At 33.2% G+C, this 23,315-nt stretch overlaps 2 protein-coding genes across 10 annotated transcripts in view; one reads left to right on the plus strand and one right to left on the minus strand.

Annotated features, from left to right (window-relative positions):
* Positions 1–23,315, plus strand: part of LOC132699021 (uncharacterized) — a 66,017-nt gene that overhangs the window by 28,188 nt on the left and 14,514 nt on the right. For 3 of the 7 annotated variants that reach the window (XM_060665464.1, XM_060665465.1, XM_060665460.1), the window contains exons 3-9: positions 12,710–12,777; positions 12,831–12,931; positions 14,267–14,452; positions 16,926–17,040; positions 17,106–17,166; positions 20,214–20,346; positions 22,213–22,399. In XM_060665464.1, coding sequence (XP_060521447.1) covers positions 12,710–12,777; positions 12,831–12,931; positions 14,267–14,452; positions 16,926–17,040; positions 17,106–17,166; positions 20,214–20,346; positions 22,213–22,399 — 851 coding nt within the window. The other 4 variants (XM_060665462.1, XM_060665463.1, XM_060665461.1 and 1 more) reach the window with 4 other exon arrangements.
* Positions 1–23,315, minus strand: part of LOC132699019 (G-protein coupled receptor 161-like) — an 85,546-nt gene that overhangs the window by 15,268 nt on the left and 46,963 nt on the right. For all 3 annotated transcript variants that reach the window (XM_060665455.1, XM_060665456.1, XM_060665457.1), the window contains exon 2: positions 3,250–3,441. In XM_060665455.1, coding sequence (XP_060521438.1) covers positions 3,250–3,348 — 99 coding nt within the window. In that variant the 5' untranslated portion in view covers positions 3,349–3,441. The remainder of the gene's footprint in view (positions 1–3,249; positions 3,442–23,315) is intronic.

The following is a 23,315-nucleotide window of genomic DNA, read 5'->3' on the forward strand; positions in this document are numbered from 1 at the left end:
ACAACCTGCGCAGGAGAAATCGTCAGTCTACGTCCAACATCGGAGATGGAAGGACCTCTGAAGAAGCTCGCCACTCGTGCTAGCGAAACGTTAGGAAGTAATTCCAATCGACGACGGCCTTTAAACCCGAATGAAGATAATAGCTTAAAAATTTCTGTCCCGTATGCAAGTAAAGTGTTGTGTCTTTTGATTAATGAATCATTTGAAAATGGCGTTTTCCCAGACCAACTTAAAACAGCATTAATAAAACCGATCTATAAAAAGGGAGATCCGGAAATAATTACCAATTATAGACCAATTAGCCTTTAGCCCGGGTTTTCTAAAATATTTGAGATGGCTATTTGCAAAAGACTCCTAGACTTTTTTAATAAATATAAAATGTTCAACAATCATCAGCATGGTTATGAAGCTAATAAATCACCAGAAACCGCTATATTTCAGTTTATAAAAACAATTTTAAAACACTTGGAGGGCGAAAGAATAGCCTTAGGTACGTGCTTAGATCTTTCTAGAGCATACGACTGTATAGACAGGGACTTATTGCTCAAAAAATTGGATTTATACGGTGTAAGAGGTAATGTTCTAAAATTGTTTGAATCATACTTAATAGGAAGGAAGCAACAAGTAAGAATAACCCAAAATGGCACTAGTTATTTTTCGGATATTAAGGAAAATAGTCTGGGCATAGCACAAGGTAGTATTCTTGGTCCAATTTTATTTATTATTTTTGTGAATGACTTGTATTTAGTAACACAGTCAGAAGAAGAGAGCATAATATGCTATGCGGATGATACCAACCTGCTTGTAGGTGGAAATAATCTCACTGACGTTAGTGATAAAGGCAACGATATTTTTACAAGGGCATATGACTGGTTTCTAGGAAATAAATTGATATTAAACAAAGAGAAAACGAAGTTAATTATGTTTAGAAGTAAATTATGTAGAGTTGAAGTACCATTAAGAATACGGATAGGTAAAGAAAATATTACTATTGTAAATAACACTAAATTCTTAGGTTTACAAATTGACGAATTTCTTGATTGGTCCGAACATATTGGTTATCTGCCAAATAAATTAAATTCAATTTGTTATGGAATTCGAGTTGTTGCAAATTATATGAATAAGGAAACTTTAAAAATTATGTACTTTGCAAACTTTCAGTCGCGCATGAGGTACGGAATTATCTTTTGGGGGGGTAGTGGTCAACTACAGAAAATTTTCGTGGTTCAAAAGAGAACTCTTCGGACTGTCAAAAAAATGCAATTTAGAGAGAGCTGTAGAGGGGTGTTCAAGACTGAAGGGATTTTTACTGTATATGCTTTATATATTTATGAAGCATTGATATTCTTCTTTAAAAATCGAAAGGACTTCGAACCACAGATTTTTCATAGATATAATACCAGAACCCTAAATGTAAATTACCCTATTCACCGTTTAACCTTAACTGAAAGGAGTCCTTATTATATGTGCCTGAGATTGTATAATAAATTACCAAATCAGGTAAAAACAATTGCAACTCTAAAAATCTTTAAATATACAATGAAAAATTTATTGATAGAGTTAGAACCTTACTCCATAGAAGATTTTTTCTGTAAAATTTAAATAATTGTAAATACGATGTAATTGTTCAATCTCGATAGTGAATTTTATGCGATAATGTAATGTGTTAATATAACGTAAAAAAGAATTCAATTGTATGTCCGTTCCAACAGAGCAAGCAAGGGCACCATCCACGTATCTATAACACCATAGAAAACTTTTACTTAAAGGATGTTCTAGTGTGATATTTTCCAAATTATCCATAAAAATCTCGGCTAAGAGAGGACTAAGTGTGTTTCCCATAATCAAACCTTCCTCAGATGTGTTTCACCAATGGGTTAACCTGTTTCCGAGCGATGGTGAAATCCACTAAATCTATCACATCCGTAGGTGAAATACTGGGAAATAAGTTTTGTTCATACTTTTGACAGCGGTAAATAAAGTATTGATAGCCAACATGATTGGGTTTGTTTCGATCACCAATTTTCACTTTGTAGCATTATTTTTTAACTATGTACCAAAACGTATCTGAAATATTTTTACAGTCCTGGCATCAAAAGCAGAAATGTAACTACCGGTTCAAACCTAAACATTCTGTCACTCGATCACTCGATCATTTGTTAGCATCTCCGAAAACATCCGATCGCACCCGAACCCGTGAGGTAAAATCCCGGAAATGTCTGAAGTGGCTCGCATCCGTGGAAAACGAAACTGAAGCGGTAAATTGACGCTTGACGAAAAACGTTTTTGTATTAGTTTAGTCCTTAAATACGAAAAATACTAAATCACAAAATCTTTGAGAGCGCGCACCGACAAAACCTAAGATCAAAGAGGTTTGCGGTAGCAGGAAATATTGTTCCCGATTTTTGTTAAACCGTCTTGAGTGCCCCGCTGGTTTATTTCGGGATCGGGACTATTTATTTGTTGATAATCAAAATACTTATTTGCCCTGCGACGCTATCGAGTTCAATATCCGTCTCTGGCGCGGCGCCAATGGCGTACGCGTACATTAAAAGTTTCAATAATTGATTAATTGATAGGGCCGCCTATACCTCGGCTGCAATTTCGAGCGGGAAATTGAAAGCTCTTCGGTTCCGCGCGAGGCCATTTTTTCTTACGTTCTGACGCGGGAAATTCAATTTCCCCCGGGAATCCCCCCCCGCCCCTGCGCCCCCTTCACCAATCGTCAAGGAAAAATATTAAAATACGGGAGCCTACGTGTGAATAGAACACTATTTTTGCGGTGTTGCCAAACGTTGCTATTTATCCTGAAATCTTATACCATAACATAAAACTTTAAATAGAATACAGTTATTCTGATTTTTTATAACACGGTAAACGCACTAAATGGCGGTTTTTAAAATGATTTTTGCGGCGTTGCCAAACGTTGCTATATTTCCTGAAACTTTATACTATAACATAAAACATCAAATAGTATTCAGTTATTCTACTTATATCCCGCTTGTTAGTGTAGGTATTAATAAACAGTAGGCGAAGTTAATCACGGGGTCGGTCGTAAAAGCACTATATTTCTGGTCGAAGTACATGATTCAACATCAGATTATCGTCTCGTTACATTGTTAATAGCCTATTTAAAACCCCGTTCACTTAGTGTATTTACATAAGCTTGCAAGTAACTATCTGATTTCAGAATATTTATATTTATGTTCCCTATCAGAATATGGTCGATCATACATTATAAAGACTCACCTGCTTGGTTATCAACACAACCACGAAGATGTAACCGTTCACCGCTAGCCCTAGCACGGAGATAAGCGTCAAGGATAAGCTCAAGAATAGCGATATCATGCCGCCTGTTGCTTCAGACCGTCCATCGTCTACCTCGCGTCTTCGTGTTGGTCTACAGTGTAGCTCGTCATAATTCCGAAGTCTTGCATGCGCCTGAAAGAAGAGAACAACTAAAACTAAAAATAAATCATTAATAAATAATCACGGGTAATTCCAAAGAAATCCCGATGAATTCCTACATAAAATTCCAACGGATTTCAATAATAATGTGTTTTAGAAAAGCTAATAAGCTAGACTAAAAGTAAGGAGCTAGCAATCGACGTTTACAAAACCAAAAAGGCACGCTTTTGTGCAGTAATTTTGTCTTATCACGATTTTATTATGACTCTTATAGCTAGACTGACACAGTTTTATAAAAATTGTTTTATTATCTCGGATGTAGCTTTTTTTTTTGTTTTGACTAACACTATATAAGCAATCCACTGAGTTTTTAATAGTTTTAAGATAATAAAAAGACAAGCGTATTGCGTCTTTTCTAACAAATAAAACGCTTGAGCCATATTACATTTGGTTACGAGGTAAATATAATACAAACCTGATGGTTGATATTTAACTTAAGGATTTTTTCTTACAATGTATTGTAATATGTATTGTATTGTATGTAGTGTAATATATACATAATTGCTACATGGATTGTAATAAAAATGGCCGTAATCAAATAAAACTAACACAAAATATGGCTTGCATGTTACAAAATTATTTTACCACGTTGGTAGTTCTTATAAAATGTTTTTTTTCAAAAAAAAAATCGCAAATAAAACCGACAGAGGTTATATAGTGCGACTAGGAAATAGAATGATTTTTAACTAATATGTTTTTCAAAACAAGTAACTATTGAGTTTTTTTTTTAAATTGAACACACCGAAGGACCAAATTTTCAAACTGCATCGACAAGATTAGTTAAGTTATGGATATTACTACTCATATACTCTGCTCTAAAAAAATTATGAAAAATAATTACGTAAAAATTAAATTAAAGATTAAAAAGAATGGACCAAAACACAAATTTGTTGTTTGTGTAAATTGGTAAACTTTTGTAGTTGTAACTATTTAATACTTCTTAAGTCCTAGAATCCCGAGGGTATTGGGAAGATAAAATGATAAAAAAATTGTTTTATATTAGATTTATACTGCCGCTATCCTGTACTGAGTTTTTCGTTTATGAACCTGTATAAATTTGTTTTTTAAGTGTTATGTGAAACATTTATAAAATTAATTTTCTTAATATTTTCTTCGCGAATTATGATGCAATTATAATGAACACTGTCATAGTAAAACCTATATATAATAATTGCAAAAAAATGTTTGTAAGGATACAAAAGCATTTATACGACTAATTAACAAATGGCAAATAAGTAAATGGAAAACAAGTAAAGAAAGTGGTGAATTTTACACAAAAGTTAAAAAGTTACGAAGTAAAATAGTCGTTCAAACGTTTATAAGATAGTATCATAACTTGTCGTAAAATTGTTTTTTATTTTTTCTCTAAAAGCGATCTTTTAATTTCTTTAAAAAAACCGACTGATCTATTTTTTTGAATGCTCTTAGAAAACAGGCTCAAAGTATATTAAATTAAAGCACTGAGTCTAAAGTATACGATTTGGTGTGCCTCAAGGCTCAGTTTTGGGGCCATTAATATTTGTTATACATATCAATGACCTTGGTCTTCGATTCTTACATTTTAATGCGTATTATACTGCAATGTTGCCAACTGTATAAAATTTTTGAAAAAATTTCGAGAATTAAGCGTGAATAGGGCCACTCTTGAATATTGAACTAACAATTTGTTCTAAAAGAACGCCTTAAAACTGAACCTTGAGAAGACCGGACAACTAACCAAAATAGACGACTAAGGCTAAGACTTTTGCGTTCTCATTTAAGTTATGGAGCTGTGCTGTGTGTTAATTTTGAATACCTGGTCGCCCATTAATATACGACGCAGAAGCCGCTAAAAATATTCCAAATTAACCTATATCTAATTTAGTTTTAACGTAATCTACTCTAGATAAGGAAACTTTTTCATTTGAACTATTTTTTTTTCTCTCGTCAAATTGAGGGTGGGGTGAGGATCAAATTTTATTTTACAAAAAAATTTTTTTTGGCTAATCCGATTTCGACGAACTTGGTTCAGTTTGAAAGAGTACTTATAGGAGCTTCACTGGCATGTCAAATCGCGATATTAATTCTTCTTCTTCGTGTCAAAAACAGATATTTGATTTTCTCGAAAATTTTGAAATATAATGGTATAAATATTTTTAGCTAAGACGAAAGAGCTTAAAATAACACAGAAAGTAATGGAGATATAAATAAAAATGTGTTTATTAAACACGTTTTTCAACCTTAGGATAGTAATAGTACCAGAGACGACAAACGTGACGTGGGATGCTTATATTTTCTACTGGAGATAAATTTGGTTTTGTTCTAATTTGTCCATAAAAATCGCTAATAATCAGTTGTAGTAAAAAAAGAGAAAAGGGTAAAATAACTAAGTAGGCCTAGCGGTTGGCATAGTAACGGATAAAACTGCTTCCATTATACCTACGTAAAAATTATTTTTTATTTATATCTTTCGATCTGTTCATAGATACAAGAAAGTGACGAATTGCTTTTGAATGGGATTATCCAAGGGTGGTCATACGATTATTACCTAAAGTTTCGGAATTTAAATTCAGGTAATAGAAAACAATTTTATACCTACCTGTGTGCGTGTGCGAATTATGCAAAATATGTGCGAGTCTAGTGTATTATAGTTATAAACAATGTTTATTTGACTCTCATTGAACGTGGCGTCAGCAAGCAAGCAAACATCAACTGTATGGAAACTTGTGAATAATCCCATTTCAGCTAGGAAAAAAAGAAGCGATGCTGACATTTTCTCGAGTGTAGATGAAATTGGTCAAGATGTAATACGGCGTAAAATTTACCAGTTATACGAGGATCAAAGCGTGCCTACATTAGATATTTTAATTAGGAGGCTTGAAAAAGATGAAACCGGTGTTAAATGTGGCAGAAATACCTTATGGAAGTGTATTCAACACATGGGTTTTGGATTTAAAAAAATTGACAAAAGGCAAGTTTTAATTAAATCTTTTAGAATTCGGAGAACAGAGAACAGCAAAGGCCAATTATTTGCTTGGATGAAACCTGGTTCCGACCCTTACGATACCCCCACTCAACTGACAAGTCTAAAACAAACGCGCCACCAAAAAGAGGTAAAAGAATAACTATTTTGCATGCTGGCTCAAAAGATGGTTGGATTCCAAATGGACTTTTTCTGTCTGCGAAAAATATTAAAGATTCTTCTCTGGATTACCATGAAAATACCACCGCTGATTTATTTGAAAGTTGGTTTACTTAGTTCCAAACATTCCTCATAATAGCGTCATTGTAATGGACAATGCAAGTTACCACAGTAGACAGTTGACTAAAACCCCTTCCTCATGTGACACAAAAACAACAATCCAAAACTACATGTATAATAACGACATTTATTTTCACGAAGATCATACCAAAAAGCGATTAATTGAGGTTCTACAAAGCTTGAACCTACAAAAGGAATACGTCGGTGATAATTATGCAAAAAACAGTTTTAAGGCTTCCACCTTACCACTGAATATTTAATCCCATTGAACATGTTTGGCACCAACTGAAATCTGCCATCCGTCGTAACAGTGTTTTTCCCCGTGTTAATTTAAATGTCCTCAAACTTGTAGAAACCGAAGTTTTTAACGTCCCTCCACAAAGTTGGGCAAATTCGGTTAAACATATAGAAAAAGCAGAACATTCGTATATCCATATTGCAAATAATATAGAACAAATAATAATTATAACAGGTGATGATAGCGATAGTGATACTGATATATTATGTGAATAATTTTAAGTAGTTTAAGTAGGTAATAAAAATAATAATAATAAAAAAAATCCCGCCATAAAATCAGGAACAGTCTTCGTTTTGAATATCCTTAGATGACATATCTTTAAAAAAAAGAGTTAAAGACTACCCACCCACTAGTTCAATGTTTCTACTCCATCGTTCAATTTAAAGGTAAAGTAAAAAATAACACAGATCTTTTCGTAGTTCCATGCTTGGTTTAGTTAAATAATTGTGCAGTTTTGATGTTCCATAATTACCCTTTGCGAAACATGGTCAATAGAAAACTAAACCAAACTAACTCAAAGCGTCGAGAGCGAGCTAGAGCACCATACACTTCTCCTGCATTGAATGCAAGCCGGTTTTGATACAATCGCACTGACAGAATGCTGACGTTGTATTTTACGCGATTTAGTCTAATTGAGTCTCGTTTCAGGCGCCATTCGCTCCGGTAATTCGTCTTTTGATGTGATTATAAGGCGCCATAATTAGAAAGTTTGCTTCAATTTGACTTTGGGGGCGGCTCGAAACACTCGCGAAACACTAGGTTTCCTCCTCCGTAGCCAGGTTTCATTTTAACCCATATTATTAGCGATTTCTACGGTTTTATGTGCTTTAGTAGTGATGATAATAAAATTTCTAAATGAATGTGCAAAAATATTTTATGGATGTGACAAAAAAAATCATAGAACATAGCATTAACGCACCACTGGGACAAAATGGGTTAATGAAGAATAAACATCTGTTGAGATGGATTTTACCACGGTCCTGCGAACGTCAGGACCATGGTTAAATACTTGAAACGTCAAAACAATAAATGCACTATATTTTTGGTCGTACAATACAAACTAATGCTACAAATCATATAATTAAATCCTGAAAGACTTAACCTATATACGGAGAGCGTTTTTTTTTTTAAAAAAAAAACATTGAATCCAGTAGCAAACATTGTCGACAACTCTTTCTGTCCGCTTTTGACAGTTTTAAAAAAATAAGTGCTGGTTTATGCCGCGCCAGAGTTAACGAGAAAACAAACAAGCAAAAAAAAATCGCGAATACATAAATCGAACCCGGTTTGTATGTACTAAGCGCGATAAAACTAACGGGTGGATATCCAAATGCACATTAGCGTCTAGCTGCGCAATAAGATTCGTCTTGAGTGATTTTATTTCTCATCGCGTATTGTATTTATTTACGTTACCGTAAGAAATGGTTAAATTCTGTTAGAAATGTAACTTACATTGATTAATAGGGACGTTCTTTTTTGTATCTGAATGCAACTCGCTTAATTCAAATGGACCCTTAAAAAGCGATAAAACAATTACTAAAAGAAACCTTGCACCTGCCACAGATGAAGTGCGTTATGATAATCAAAGTCACCTCATGATTGTTCTTGCTAATAAAGCCGAAGGAGATGTAGAATCTGTCACATCCACACAATTTATGTTTGTAATAAGTGTAACGTGCATTTACATACTTCATGCTTTGTAAAATATAACCAAAAATGAAACCGGTAGTTACCGGTGGTGCGCTCACGCACCATAAAATATTATGCGTTTTTTTGTATCAAATCAGGTTCTATTTGGAAAATAATTTACTTTTAGTTGTCTTCTGTCGAATTTGAACTTTCTTTTGTATATTTATGTATTTTTTTTGTATGTTTCGAGTTTTTTTTTGACACGTGTAACGTGGAACGTTAAGTGGAACAAAATAATTTTATAGCAAAAAAGTATTTTTTTATTTTTTTTTATGCTTGGGATAATATGGGTTAATTAGGTCTCGCCCGCGATGGGCCGCAACGAATACTTGTAGACACTTGAGATGTTTATTTGAAACGTAAATGGACCGTTTTAAGTTTGATTTTTATTTTAACATCAGATGACACGTATCGAACTTAAGAGTTTAATCTAAATCGCAAAATGTTGCGATGCTGTTTTCACTGGATAGTTCAAAAGGTAAGGGTAAGTACCTGTGCTCTATTTATCTGACAGGTAAGTTTGAAAATAATCATTTTTGTCTTGTGTGCCTGTCGATTAATAACATTCTTCTTCTTGTATTTTTGTGTATTTTACATAGTTCTGCCATTTGTAAACAACAACAGACTATAAACTATAGATTATATTCGGGGTAGACAGAAGTACGTCATCAGAATGCAGACAAATATTTATTAGAATCTTACAATTAAACATTTTTTGAAGGTTCCTGTTTTTAACATTTTAAAATACGGAAACCGTGGAACGAAGCAGAAGTTATCCTTTTAGAAGAAGACATGGAAAACAACGCAAAATTTGAAGACATGGAGATGGTAGTCGAACCTAATGATAATATAGATGACGAACTACTTCAGCAATTAAAAAAAACGAACCCTTTGGTCTTGGGATGCTGAACAAACTGAAAAACGAGTAATAAAAGAAGAAAATATTTATCGAGAACGATTAGTGGCGAAGTTGAACCTCGAACTATGTAACGACAGTAAGTGACTGATACTTTATTATTATATCTAATATTTTGTATATTAATAGTGACACTATGTAGAAATTGTAATGAAATTGAACGTAATAAATTGTCACTTTCTTCTAATTTTTTTATGTACACGTTGAAAACATACTTATATCCCGCTTATTGGTGTAGGTAGATAAATTCCTAGGACGGTCCGGGAATGGTCACGGGTAAGGGTCTGCTCGGTGTTCTATAAGGGGCTGCGGTTTTTTACTAATAAACAGTAGGCGAAGCTAATCACGGGGTAGATTGTAAAAGCACTATATTTTTGGTGGAAGTATACCTCATGGTCAAGAATTCCTCAGTGTTTTCATTATCAACTTTGCATTATAATCCTGGTCCTAACGTGGAATATATTTTTCAATGAAATTTCGAAAATTGTGTTACCAGAAATGACACTTTACTGAAAAAAAAAACAGTCAGTGAATTTCAGTGAAGCTCAACTTAAAATGAGTTTCATATAAGTGTAAGATGTGTTGTTAACAGTTTGTAACTCAAAATTTTAACAGGTCTTGCAAGGGAAAAAAGAGTTGAATTAAATTTATTTATTTTAAAATTAAGACATTCCATCAGGGCTAACAATTAAAAATATATATATAGAACTTACACAAAGTGCTTCTTTCAACCTCTACAAGCAGTGGGAGGACTTTGTTTGTTTGTTATGAGTGTAAACATGACTTTCGACGGGTTAACACATTGCCAGTGTACGTCTAATAGCACAATTGACAGCAATGTGACAACCCAATCAAACTAGCACATATTAAAAACATTACAGTGTACAGATAGGAAAGATATTCAAAGGCAAAAACAATTAGTTACAAACGTCAAACGAATTGTCAGATGTCAGTCACTTATTGGTCATTGCAGCCAATTACAAAGCCAACCTGAAATATTAAACACACCAATAGGAGTTGTCCTCTAGAAGAGAATTCAAATACGCAACCAATAAGAAAAGCAAAAACATCGGTAAAATTACAATGCATTTAATGCAATGCAATACATTAAACGTATTTAAATGTAGCAGCAGGCAAGCAGCAAGAATTGCAGGACGATGATCACATTGCTGGATCAACTAATCTGTTGCTCCTTATATTTTTAGTCACATGTTTCCATTACATTACAACAATGCAGAATTAGTCAATTCAAATCAAACTTTGGACTTATTTGTAAGGATAATCAAATAAAACAACGTAATGAAGCAGAATCGAATTTAATTCTCTCGGTTCGACAACTACGTCTTAACTAAACTTATCGTAAACCCAAAAAAACATCGCACAATAGGACCCTAATTATATCTCCTCACCCCGACTTGCCCTCTCTGTCTTTTATTGAAGATACATTTTACATTCGGCAAAAGATATGACGGATATGACGCAATACCATAAATATTCTAACATATTGAACTGTCAAAATATCAAAAATACTTTGATCAACCTTCAACAGCCATACGCCTCCAGGCCTTCTAGATCAGAACGACATCTACTTGTATATTTATTATGCGACCCAGCCGACGATCGAATGATAACCTTTTGTACGTATAAAAATTCGCGCATTGCGTCGAAAATTCAGTCCCGATCGAAATGGCGGTTAGATTTTCGGTAATGTTTTCTTTGGCGGTTTTCTTTTCAGTTACCGTCAGCGGAGGTACGTAAAAACTCCTATCCAAACATTTTCCGATGCGAGTTTGCTTTACTATTTATTTTATAATGAAGAAGTGCCACGTGCCGTTCGAACTGTGGCGGTATTTGCTCGCAGTAACACGCGAAAAGTTTGGCAAATTCTCTCTGCATCCTCGCAACATTCCTGCGGGCGTTCATACGACGAACTTGGCAAATTTGCAGCGCGCAGCATAGATCCGGGCCTTCAAAGCACAAAAACCGCGAAATAGTTGTTAGATTTTATGAAACGGCGAATTTCTCTGCTATTTTCTTGCGGCTTTTACCAAAATTCTAAGCGAACGCTGTGCAAGGACTGTCAACTGTCATTTTGCGATTTTGATCTGTGATATATCACGGTGATGAAAAAAATATATATCATACCGTATAAAATGGAATTTTCCAAGAGTAATTACAGGGTGTCCCTAAATTAAACATCAAGTTCATATAAAGTAGGGTCCAAAACGTCTTAGATTTTAGAATTAGAATTTTAAAGTCTGAAGTTTTCTACCTAAATAAGTTACCCTTGTCGCACCTCGTTAGAATACAACTTATATATATTCACATGACAATTGTTTCGTCAACACCGTGTCTTTATCAAATGTAATAATTACAAATTACCTGCTACTATATATACCGAAAAATGACCGTAAAACCTTAATTAATGTTGTTGTGAGAATATGACGCGTTTTTCTTTATTTCGGTTAACAGTTTTGAGTGGAATCAAGCCATCCTTTGGATTCACTGTTCCCTGATCTATATCTTCTATCTTCTTCTATAAGTTTCTTGTTTAATAAATTCTTATTAAGTTTCTATACACATTTTTCACAACCTACTTTGCATCAAGTGACATTGTTATATTCTCGTAAATTAACTTTTCGAAACGTACAGTAAAAGTGATTATTCAAGACCATCACATATATACCTGGCCCGCCCCTGTCTTGTCACTCAAGTAAGAATAATATTTTTGTTAATGGCTTTGCCCAATAACAATAGCTAATAAGAAATAGAAAACACCCCGTACATCATTATTTATTATATGTAAGAATGCAAATAAGTAAATGATTCCACAAGTTTTTGTGTTGTTTATCCAGAGCTCTCGGCAACACCGTGCGTTGTTGGTTGGCTAGCCATTGTTTCGCGTCTCGGTTTATTTTGAATATCGTTTCGTCGATATTTCTCAATTTTCGCGACGGCATAAGCGTCGACCATGAAAACGACTTCTAATCGTTATCTGTTTATTAGTGGTACGCGTCGTTATCGACGAATAATACCGACAACGTCACGTCTTACGCGAACAAGTGCGCGCGTTTTGAGGTTATGATGTCTGTTGCAGATCTGACCGCCGACTACAGACGCAAGTTGCAAGAACTGACCCCGACGTTTCAGGAAAACCTGATCCGGGTAACTTTATGCGATCGGTGTCGATGTCGGCACGAAAAAGAACTGTTTTCCAGGCCTTTAGGAACGAAGCCGTGAGGACGCAGAGGCGGAAACATTTGGTCAAGTCGGTCCACAAGCTCGATCCCGTACTGCTGTCGCTTGACAACAATAAGATGTGAGTTTTTCGGTGCGAGGGCTCTCTCGCTTTCGTCGTTTTATTTTGGTTTCGGCCGCGGCGGTGCCAAATCGTCGTAGATATCCTTAAAGGGTAGGAAAGGAAGTAGATGTTCGTTTATATTTATATTATGGAGGAAATAACAAATATTGACTGGACGGCTTGACTATTTTGGTACGTTTCCAAAAAGCTTTAAAGTACCCCGGATAGTCGCTATTTTAAAGTCCGGTGATTCTACAGACGCCGCTAATGATCGTCTTGTCTCTGCTTACGTCACTTTGAAAAGGTTTTTGAGGGTGCAATTTATTGACAGTCATTTTTTCTGTTAAGAAATGGCATAGATCCACATCAACATGGTTTACACAGAAAAAAGGTTCAGTTGTTACAAATTGCATTGCATTGCATTGCATTGAAATCCCTTTGTATAATAATACTATCTTTATTATCCCACAGATTTAGAACACAATCAGTGTATTCTGGATTTCGTCCAATAGATCATGCAAATGAGGCAGAAAATTACATTAAAAAATTACAAAAAATAATAAAAATATATGACAAAGCCCAACAATACAGTGATGATAAACATAAATAGGTTTGTTCATAGATATAAGAAAGTGACTAACTGATACGAATTCCAGGGTTTCATCATCTGATGAGTTACATTCAGGTTCAGTAGTTGATGAATTTATGTTATCGTTCATATCTTCTTCGTCAGTCAAGGTAAAGTCTGTTCATAGATATAAGAAAGTGACTAACTGATACGAATTAAGGAAAGACCCGGGCAAGCTGTAAGAATGAAATATGGCCGAACAGGTCCGTACTTTGCTTAGAATTTAACTATTTGAGATTTTGTTAGGAAAAATACTAAACAATGTATTTATTTATGTATATATTTATGTTTAAATATAAAATAAAATTGCAAATTATTTTTATTATATTTATAATATATCAGTATCACTATCGCTATCATCGCCTGTTGTAATTATTATTTGTTTTGTATACGATTGTTCTGCTGTTTCTATATGTTTAACAGAATTGGCCCAACTTTATGGAGGGATGTTAAAAACTTCGGTTTCTATAATTTTTAAATAATTTTTAATATCTTTAGCCATTTTAAAGCGGTTAAGCTGTCTTTTTAGCCACACATTTTTTTTGCCCAAATTTCATGATTCTTTGATCCATTTTTTTCGACAGCAGAAAAACGCCTAGCACACAAAACAAGTGTAACGTTTCTGCCTCCCAAAAAATAAATGCGTTTCTAACATCGAGACCTTACTTGGCGGTGCTGCCAATAAGTCAATTTCAGCCGAGGACAACAAAACTTTTGCGTTGTAGAGAACTGAGCGACCTGAAGTTACTATGGCTGCCCGATTTTCGTATTGCCAACCTAACGGTGGACCTGCCAAACCTTTGCCTCGATATGGATCTCAAGTTGGGCAACTTGAGGATCGAGGGGGTGTACGATGTCAACAACTTGATGCTGCAGAAGTTCCTTCCGGTCTCACATAACGGAAAAGTGGTGTAAGTCAAACCGGCAGCTGGTTCGACGACCTCAGATTTTTGTCACCCTAACCTCAAACTGTCGGAAACTAAGTAACCATTTTTTTTTTATTATTATCACCCAACTAATAGTTTCTGTTTTATAAATGGCTTAACGACGTTTACAGAAGCATTTTTACAACTAACTAACAGTTTATAAATAACTATAAATCTTCTAACAACGCTGATAAACTATCCGAAAAGGCTCACTTTTGTGCACTTTAATTACTTTTATGATGGCTTTTTATAGCTATTACGGGTTATTTGTTTAAAGGTTTACAAACTTATTAATATTAAAATAAAAGTTATAACTAACAGTTTATAATTAACAACTATAAATGTTCTAACAACGCTGGTAAACTAACCAAAAAGGCTCACTTTTGTGCACTTTAATTACTTTTATGATGGCTTTTTATAGCTATTACGGGTTATTTGTTTAAAGGTTTACAAACTTATTAATATTAAAATAAAAGTTATAACTAACAGTTTATAATTAACAACTATAAATGTTCTAACAACGCAGGTAAACTAACCAAAAAGGCTCACTTTTGTGCACTTTAATTACTTTTATGATGGCTTTTTATAGCTATTACGGGTTATTTGTTTAAAGGTTTACAAACTTATTAATATTAAAATAAAAGTTATAACTAACAGTTTATAATTAACAACTATAAATGTTCTAACAACGCTGGTAAACTAACCAAAAAGGCTCACTTTTGTGCACTTTAATTACTTTTATGATGGCTTTTTATAGCTATTACGGGATATTTGTTTAAAGGTTTACAAACTTATTAATATTAAAATAACAGTTATAACTAACAGTTTATAATTAACAACTATAAATGTTCTAACAACGCTTATAAACTATCCAAAAAGGCTCACTTTTGTGCACTTTAATTACTTTTATGATGGATTTTTATAGCTATTACGGGATATTTGTTTAAAGGTTTACAAACTTATTAATATTAAAATAACATTTATAACTAACAGTTTATAAATAACAATTATAAATGTTCTGACAATGCTTATAAAATATCCAAAAAGGCTCACTTTTGTGCACTTTAATTGGTTTTATTATGGCTTTTTATAGCTTTTACAGAATATTTGTTTAAACGTTTATAAACTTATTAATTTTATTGACAACAGTTATGGAGTATTATTTTATTATTATGATAATTATACAATAATTATCAACCTAAAAAAAACAGTTTTGAAAAAGTAGTTTTTATTATCTCAGAATTAGCTTTTTTGTTTTGACTAACACTATAAAGTTTTGGTTAGATTTGATGAAATTTTGGTATTTATCCCTTATTGGTAAATATTGAATTTTAGAAGAAAAGATCAAAAATTTCGTACTTTTCCTTCATCTTATATCATTTATTTTATTTATTTATTATATCATTATATCAATATTAAAGTAATTAATTAATGCATTTTATATGCATTAATTAATTACATATTATATGCATTATATGCATGTTATAAAATACTTTTACCACCTTGGTGGTTCTTATAAAATGTTGTTTTTATTTAATTTATGAGCATATTGTAGTTAAATAGGGACGCACTGCAGAAAAACACATGTAGAGATGTTATACATTTAGTTTTTCTAAAAAAAATTGCAAATAAAAATGCCCGAGGTTGTATAGTATGACGGAGTAAATAGAGCGATTTGTAAAAAAACATTGATTTATTATGTATTGTGTATTTTTATAGTTGGTAATGATGATATTTAAAGAAAAAGTGACTAATGAGTTCTTAAACTCTAGATATATTATCTAAGCATATTAGTCTATGTGGTTTATTTTCAGTAGTTCCAATTTTATATAAAATATAGTAAAAGAATAAATTTCCCTGTATATCGGTTATAATTTACTGAAAGTTTGCTATTTACACTATCTACCTTGAGTCAAAACCATTTTGTTTATCTAGATGATGCCTAAGGTATTCTGATTGTACTTCTTAACTTTTGTGCAAAATACACAATTTTTTTTACCCTTTTTTCAATTTGCTTATTAATTTTACAAACATTTTTTTGTTTTATAATTGTTTGTTTATAATTATAATTGTTTTATAATAGCTCTTATTATGACAATGTTCATGATAATTATATAATAATTTTTTTAATGTGCTATCTGAGTGCAATGTTATAAATTTTATACAGTTTTATAACACCAGTATAAAATGCAGTATTAAATTTTTGTATATACGTTTATAAAACAGTATTATAATTTGTCGTAAAATTGTTTTCTATTTGTGCTCTAATTACGTTCTACCTAATAACGCAAAATAATTCTTAAAGGCTTGATTATCTCACTGGCAATTTTAATAAAACGAAATTGCGAGCAGAAATAAAGCAATTATACAATAAAATGGCGCGGAAAGTGAATAATTATAAAATATATTTGCTAGTCGGGCAGTATTTTAGAAAATCTTCTTTCAATTTTCTATATAGGGTAACTTTCTCTGACGTCACGACGAAGGGGCGGGTCGGTTTGCATATACAGGGCGACTCGTTCGTACCCGCCAACTATGACCTCGCGTACCAATGGACCGCGACCGAAGTAAGCGTGAGTTTCTTTTCCGATGACGTCATCGTTGAGCGCCGCTGACGGGGATGGGCGGGGGCTTTCAGGTGAACTATTACGTGAGCAACGAGACCCAGATCGAGAACGCGATCACCTCCAGTGGCGGAGGTTAGTATATAAAAATAAATAAAAGTATAAAAAAAATGCAAGATATAAATAGTGTAAATAGTATAAATTAAGTATATATCGTGTAAACAAATAATTAAATTCCGTAGAAACTAATTTTGAATAACTCGTTTGTGTAAAATTTGAAATAAATGTGGGAAGAAGCTCGGGAAAATTAAAAAATGTGGATTTTGTCGGGATCGTTACTATCAAGTACCAATAAATGGCAGTTTGTCAAATTGGCATGGGTTGCTTAGTTGTGTTCCGCAGGGATAAGTTCTTGGGCCGTTGCAATATCAAAACTTCAATCACACTGTTTGCAGAGAAAATTGGTCCAAAATATAGAAAATGAAACTAAACTAAGAGAATATTGAAACAAACAGAACTGAGTACAACATGTAGAAGAACAGAAAGACCTTGGAATCATGATAACTTCCAGCTTGAAATGGGAGACACATATTTCAAAAGTAGTTAAACAGGTTAATTCTTTGGTGTTTTGTATGAAGAATGCCTTTCTTAACAGATCATCTCGGGCCATAGTAAAACTTTACAAGTCTTTAATTCGTCCAAAATTAGAATATAGACATTGAAATGCTGGAGCACGTTGAAAGAAGAATAACAAAACTTCAATTCCATTTATCTAATGATTCCTATGAGGAAAGCTGAATTTGACAACTTTGAAAGAAAGAACATTGCGTGAGACTTTCAAGATGATACAAAACTATTACTCATGTGAACTGAACATCTTTCAAAATGACCCGAATATCCATCTACGAGGTCACACCAAAAAATTAACCAAAGAAACGAATGCCAAACTGCAGAGAAAAAACTTCCTCTGCAATATACCTGGAACTCCCTGTCAGAAGACGCAGTGTCACCAACAAACACTAATTCTTTCAAAAACAAATTGGATAGAGAATTGCACCGTTTAATGAGATTACAATCAATAACTTTTTTTTCTTCCTTTTTTCCTTTTGTAAAAATCTTTTTCTTTTTTGTGATATCATTGGAGTTACGCTATATACATACATATATTATATGATTTGTTTTACAAGGATTATTTTTTCTTATAATATAATTTGTATACACAGTACATAAGACATTGTAAATTTTATTTATCAGCCTCATCGGGTTGTTGTTTTAAATAAATTAATAAAATAAATAAATATATAAAATAAATAAAAGTCCTCTTTATTTATTTATTTATTTATTTCCACGGCTGAGCCAATTTACAAAGAAAAAGTAACAATATAAATATAATATAAATAGCAACATGACAAAACAACAACTTAGATAAAAAGCTTTTTAAATAACCATATAAAAACACAAAACAGTAAGAAACAGTAAACAAACAGTATCACACTAGTTACAACTACAATCAGCCACCTGTTTCAATTTTGTCTTAAATAGTCGAAGACCGCCAGCAAAGGGATCAAGAGAGCAACTGTTAAATAACCTCAAGGCTCCAGTTAAAGGGGAAAAATAGCCCTAGTTGGCGTGATGAAATGGAATTCAAAACATTGGGGAGCTCTGACGTCTTTGATAGATGTTAAAATCAATGGATTGGAGGAGAGCCGGACGGTTATATACACCGTTCAAAATTTTATAAAACGTCAAGATATCGGAGTGGGTTCTTCTAATTTCCAGGCTATCTATCCCAAAAGAAATGCCCTCTGAGCAGTCTCCAATCTATCAATGTGACATCTGTAATGTGGAGACCACGCTACTGATGCATACTCCAGATCTAACTAAGGAGCAATAAAGGGGTTTAAAACAGTCGGATGAGAGCAGTGTAGTATTACGGGTAATAAAACCCAGACCTCTCATGCCCTTATCAACAATATCTTCCAGCTGATCCGAAAAGTTTACTGTCAAAGATGACTCCAAGGTCCCTAACTTTGGTGACACACTCTATCGTTGTATAGTTAATAATATATCTGTTTTGAAGGGTGTTGGTTAAGCTAGAAAAAGAAATACTAAAACACTTTCCAACATTTAGATCCAGACCATTTTCTCTGCACCACGAACTAACATTATTAAGGTCGCTCTGAAGAAGCCGAGCGTCCATAAATGATTCAATTGTTTTGTAAAATTTAAAATCATCTGCAAAGGCAAGTTGTTCAGAATAAAGAACCGCATCACTCAGATCTCTTATAAACAAATTAAAGAAAACTGGACCTATGTGCGAACCCTGAGGCACACCCGAGTGCACCACAATTTCGCTAGAAATATAATTATTGACTCGATAACTAACTCTGTCAAACGCCTTCGAAAAGTCCGTGTAGACACTGTCCACTTGCTTCTCAAAAGCACCCAACAGATCCAGTTGATAAGTCAGCAGGTTTGTCACAGTGGACCTACCACGAGAAAACCCGTGCTGGTTGTCGCACATAATTTTTTTACAATACCAGGAAAAATGCTGACAGGATAGTTTATCAAAAAGTTTGGGAATGACAGATTGTAAGCATATAGTCCCAATATTGCCTCTGGCAGCATTTTTGTGAATTGGCGTTAAATAAATTAATTTCCAGTAAAAATTCCTCTTGACACATAGTGCACTCGCGCCAAATTTCATTAAAATATCCAAAGTGCTATTTTGATATATAAAAAATATATGTTAATTTTGAAAATTTTACAACCTTGTATCTCAAAAGTTGAGACGTAGGGAACATATGTTCATATGAAGTTTCCTTTTTAAAATGGACATTCGACATTCGATTTCTGTTTTGTGATTCATACTAAACGATAAACACAAAAATCGTAGAACATAGATCTGGCAGATAGGCAGGACTATCCCCCAGATAAATTATACTGTTTTTCAACGCTTAAATCGTGATTAGGTCGATAAGTATGTCGGATTCTTAACCGTATAGTAAGTCTTTAATCTTTATGTCTCTCATATCTTTATATGTTTATTTGAACATGCTCTCCCGTTATTTACCTTCGCGAATCGATTTGATTATCCTCGGAAAGTATTCGGAAACGGGTACATATACAAGTGGCATGTGGCAATTCCGCATTTTACGATCGCGTTTCGGTTTTCCCCGCAGAGCAGACTTTGGGTGACACGATATGGCTCCAACTTAACGACCTGCTCACCAGCTTGCTCGACGAGCAATTGGCCGGGGTAGTCGTCGGATTTTCAGTCACCGAGTCATTGGCAGACGAGGACCAAGACCTTAGGTAGGTTAATAAAAAAAAATTACAGTTTAATAGTCGTATTGTGTGCCTGGTAAACTGTTGAGTATCAAAAAGCAGCTATTCAAAAAGGAGGTTAGGTTATCTTCTGCTGTCGTTTATAATGTATCCATGGAAGCGCTTAACGTTATATATTATATATTTTTTGATGGTCTGACGACCCTGTATAATTGTTTTTCTAATTAAAAGATTTCATTTTTAGTACTTTTATTGTGTTTAAGGTTTACGCTAAAGCTACATAATATATGTAACTACAAAATATTTTCTACATAACCTCAATTTTTGACAATATGTCCATTTTTATGCCGTCCCATGAGAAAAAGCCCATGGGTGCCAAGTCAGGTCTCCCGCTGGCCAATGGTTCCATTGTCTTGTTGAAGGACAATCCCTCGGTTAATATCGTCCGGCAGATTATCACTTAATTTAAATATCTCTCACCATTCAGAACGAAATCATAAAATATTAGACCTATTAAAAAATGTCCAATTAAAATGCGTATTTCTGTCCAAGCAATAAGTTTTGTTGTAACTAAAAAAAAAGTAACTAAAACTACGGGGGTCAGAAAGCATTTTGTAGTTTTATATTAAATTTAAGCAATTAATGTCTAGAAAAAGACTTAGATTAGAATATTGTATGGGGTTTAGTTAGATTTAAAATAAAATACACAAAAGTTATTTATTCTTATTTAATAATAATAATTAATAATTTAATATCAGTAACCGGAAGCAATCAGTTAAAGTTAAAAATTACATTTCGTTAGAGACTGTTGTGACGTCTGGTGTCCCAGATGGGGGACATCTTTCCACATTCCTTTTTAATGTCTTCATTAATACTTGCTTGGGTTTGTTTTTCGGACTTTGAAGGGTTTTGAGAACATCTTTACGTATAGGGAGCTGTACTGTGCGCTTGTGCGTTCAATTTTAGAGTATGCTAGCTGTGTCTGGCAACCATACTATGCAATTCACAAGGAAAGAATAGAGCGTGTGCAGCGTAAGTTCCTTAGAGGGATAGGTTTTATGTTGGGAATGTCATTTCAGGATATAAACTACGAGGAGATTATGAAGCTTTTGAATCTGACATCTTTGGAGAGTAGACTCATATTTTTTGACATCTCCTTAATAACTTGATGGATGCGCCAGATCTTTTGGCATCCGTTGGTTTCATATTTCTCCTATTAATGCAAGAAATAAGGCTCTTTTTAATATTGATTTTCATAGGACCAACTATGGCATTAACTCGCCTATGAATCGAACGTGCAAACTGACAAATATTTTACTCACAAATAACGAGCATATTGATTTATTTTCTGACTCTCTCGGTAGTTTTAATTGCAAAGTAAAGATGATGAGAGATGTTTTTAATCAAAACTTGGTTGTTTAGTAACTGTAAGTGTTGGTGTCACTATTTTTCTTAGGTTAAACTATATTGTAATGATAATGTAAATGCTATATGCGTAAATAAAATTTTTAATTTTAATTTAATCAAACCCAATGTAAGTTCTAAATACAGGGCGTTCCATTGAAAAAATTGGTTTTTTATATTATAAAAAACGTGTTTAGATGGCCATTTGTATCGAAACCATATCGAACCACTTCCAAAAAACAAATTTCTCAAAAACTTCTCAAAATTATTAAGCATTCCATTTATAAAAAAGTTGGATACTGTCCTGCAACACCCAGTATATATAAAAATACTATAAATAAAATATATATTTACATAAGGTCAAAGAAATTTTGTTGTTTTCATCAGTGTCACGCTTATGGATACAAGGTGTAGGGGCATTTTAAATAGACAACCCTGTACATAAATGTCGTGATTTAGTTACCTAGAAATTCTTTAAATCTGTTTCAGGAAATGGGCACAGCAAGCCGCCTCAAAAGCAAACCGCGTTTTTGACACCCTACTGTGTTCCGCGAAAGACTACTTAGTGGCAAAAAACTATTGGGCGATCGAGACACCCCCATTCGACGTCGTTTACAGGGGCAAACCGGCCAGTTTGGATCAGGGCATATTCCAGACCGGCAAGGGCTACCTGCAGGTATAGTTCGGTTCGAATTAGGGGCGGGTGGAGCAAGACGGCAGACTTAAGCTTTTTATTATTTTTTGTGGATTTATTTTTGACTAACTTTAACTAAATTTACCCGAATTTTGAAGCTTCTGACCTATTTATAATATTATATATAATAATTATAAAGATTTATTAAAAAATATTTATTAAAAAATGTTATTGGTATTTCATAAGATTGTCGAAAGCTCTGGATTTACGCTAAATCCATAGAATTATCCGAAAAATAACACTGTCAATAAATTAATTATGATTTTGGCGAAGCTTCTGACCTTTGTGGAATATTATATATAATTATAATTATTATTCATTAAAAAATATTTATTAAAAAAAAAGAAATTGTTATTGGTATTTATAAGATTTTCGAAAGCTTTAGCTATAGGCTAAATCCATATAATTATCCAAAAAATAACATTTCCAATATATTATGATTTTGGCGAAGCTTCTGACCGATTTATTATATTATATATAATAATTTTAATTATTTACTGAAAAATATTTAATAACAAAAAATTGTTATTGGTATTTATAAGATTTTCGAAAGCTTTAGCTTTAGGCTAAATCCATAGAATTATCCAAAAAATAACACTTTAAATAAATTAATTATGATTTTGGCGAAGCTTCTGACCTATTTATAATATTATATATAATAATTACAATTATTGTTTAAAAATATTTAATAAAAAAATAAATTGTTGGTATTTATAAGTTTTTCGAAAGCTCTGAATTTAGGCCATATCCATAGAATTGTCCAAAAAATAACACTTTCAATAAATTAATTATGATTTTGGGGAAGCTTTTGACCTATTTATAATATTATATATAACAATTATAATTATTTATTAAAAAATATTTATTAAAAAAAGAAATTGTTATTGGTATTTATAAG

Source organism: Cylas formicarius, unplaced genomic scaffold, assembly GCF_029955315.1.
Source record: "Cylas formicarius isolate icCylForm1 unplaced genomic scaffold, icCylForm1.1 PGA_scaffold_3__17_contigs__length_32017465, whole genome shotgun sequence".
Classification (NCBI taxonomy): domain Eukaryota; kingdom Metazoa; phylum Arthropoda; class Insecta; order Coleoptera; family Brentidae; genus Cylas; species Cylas formicarius.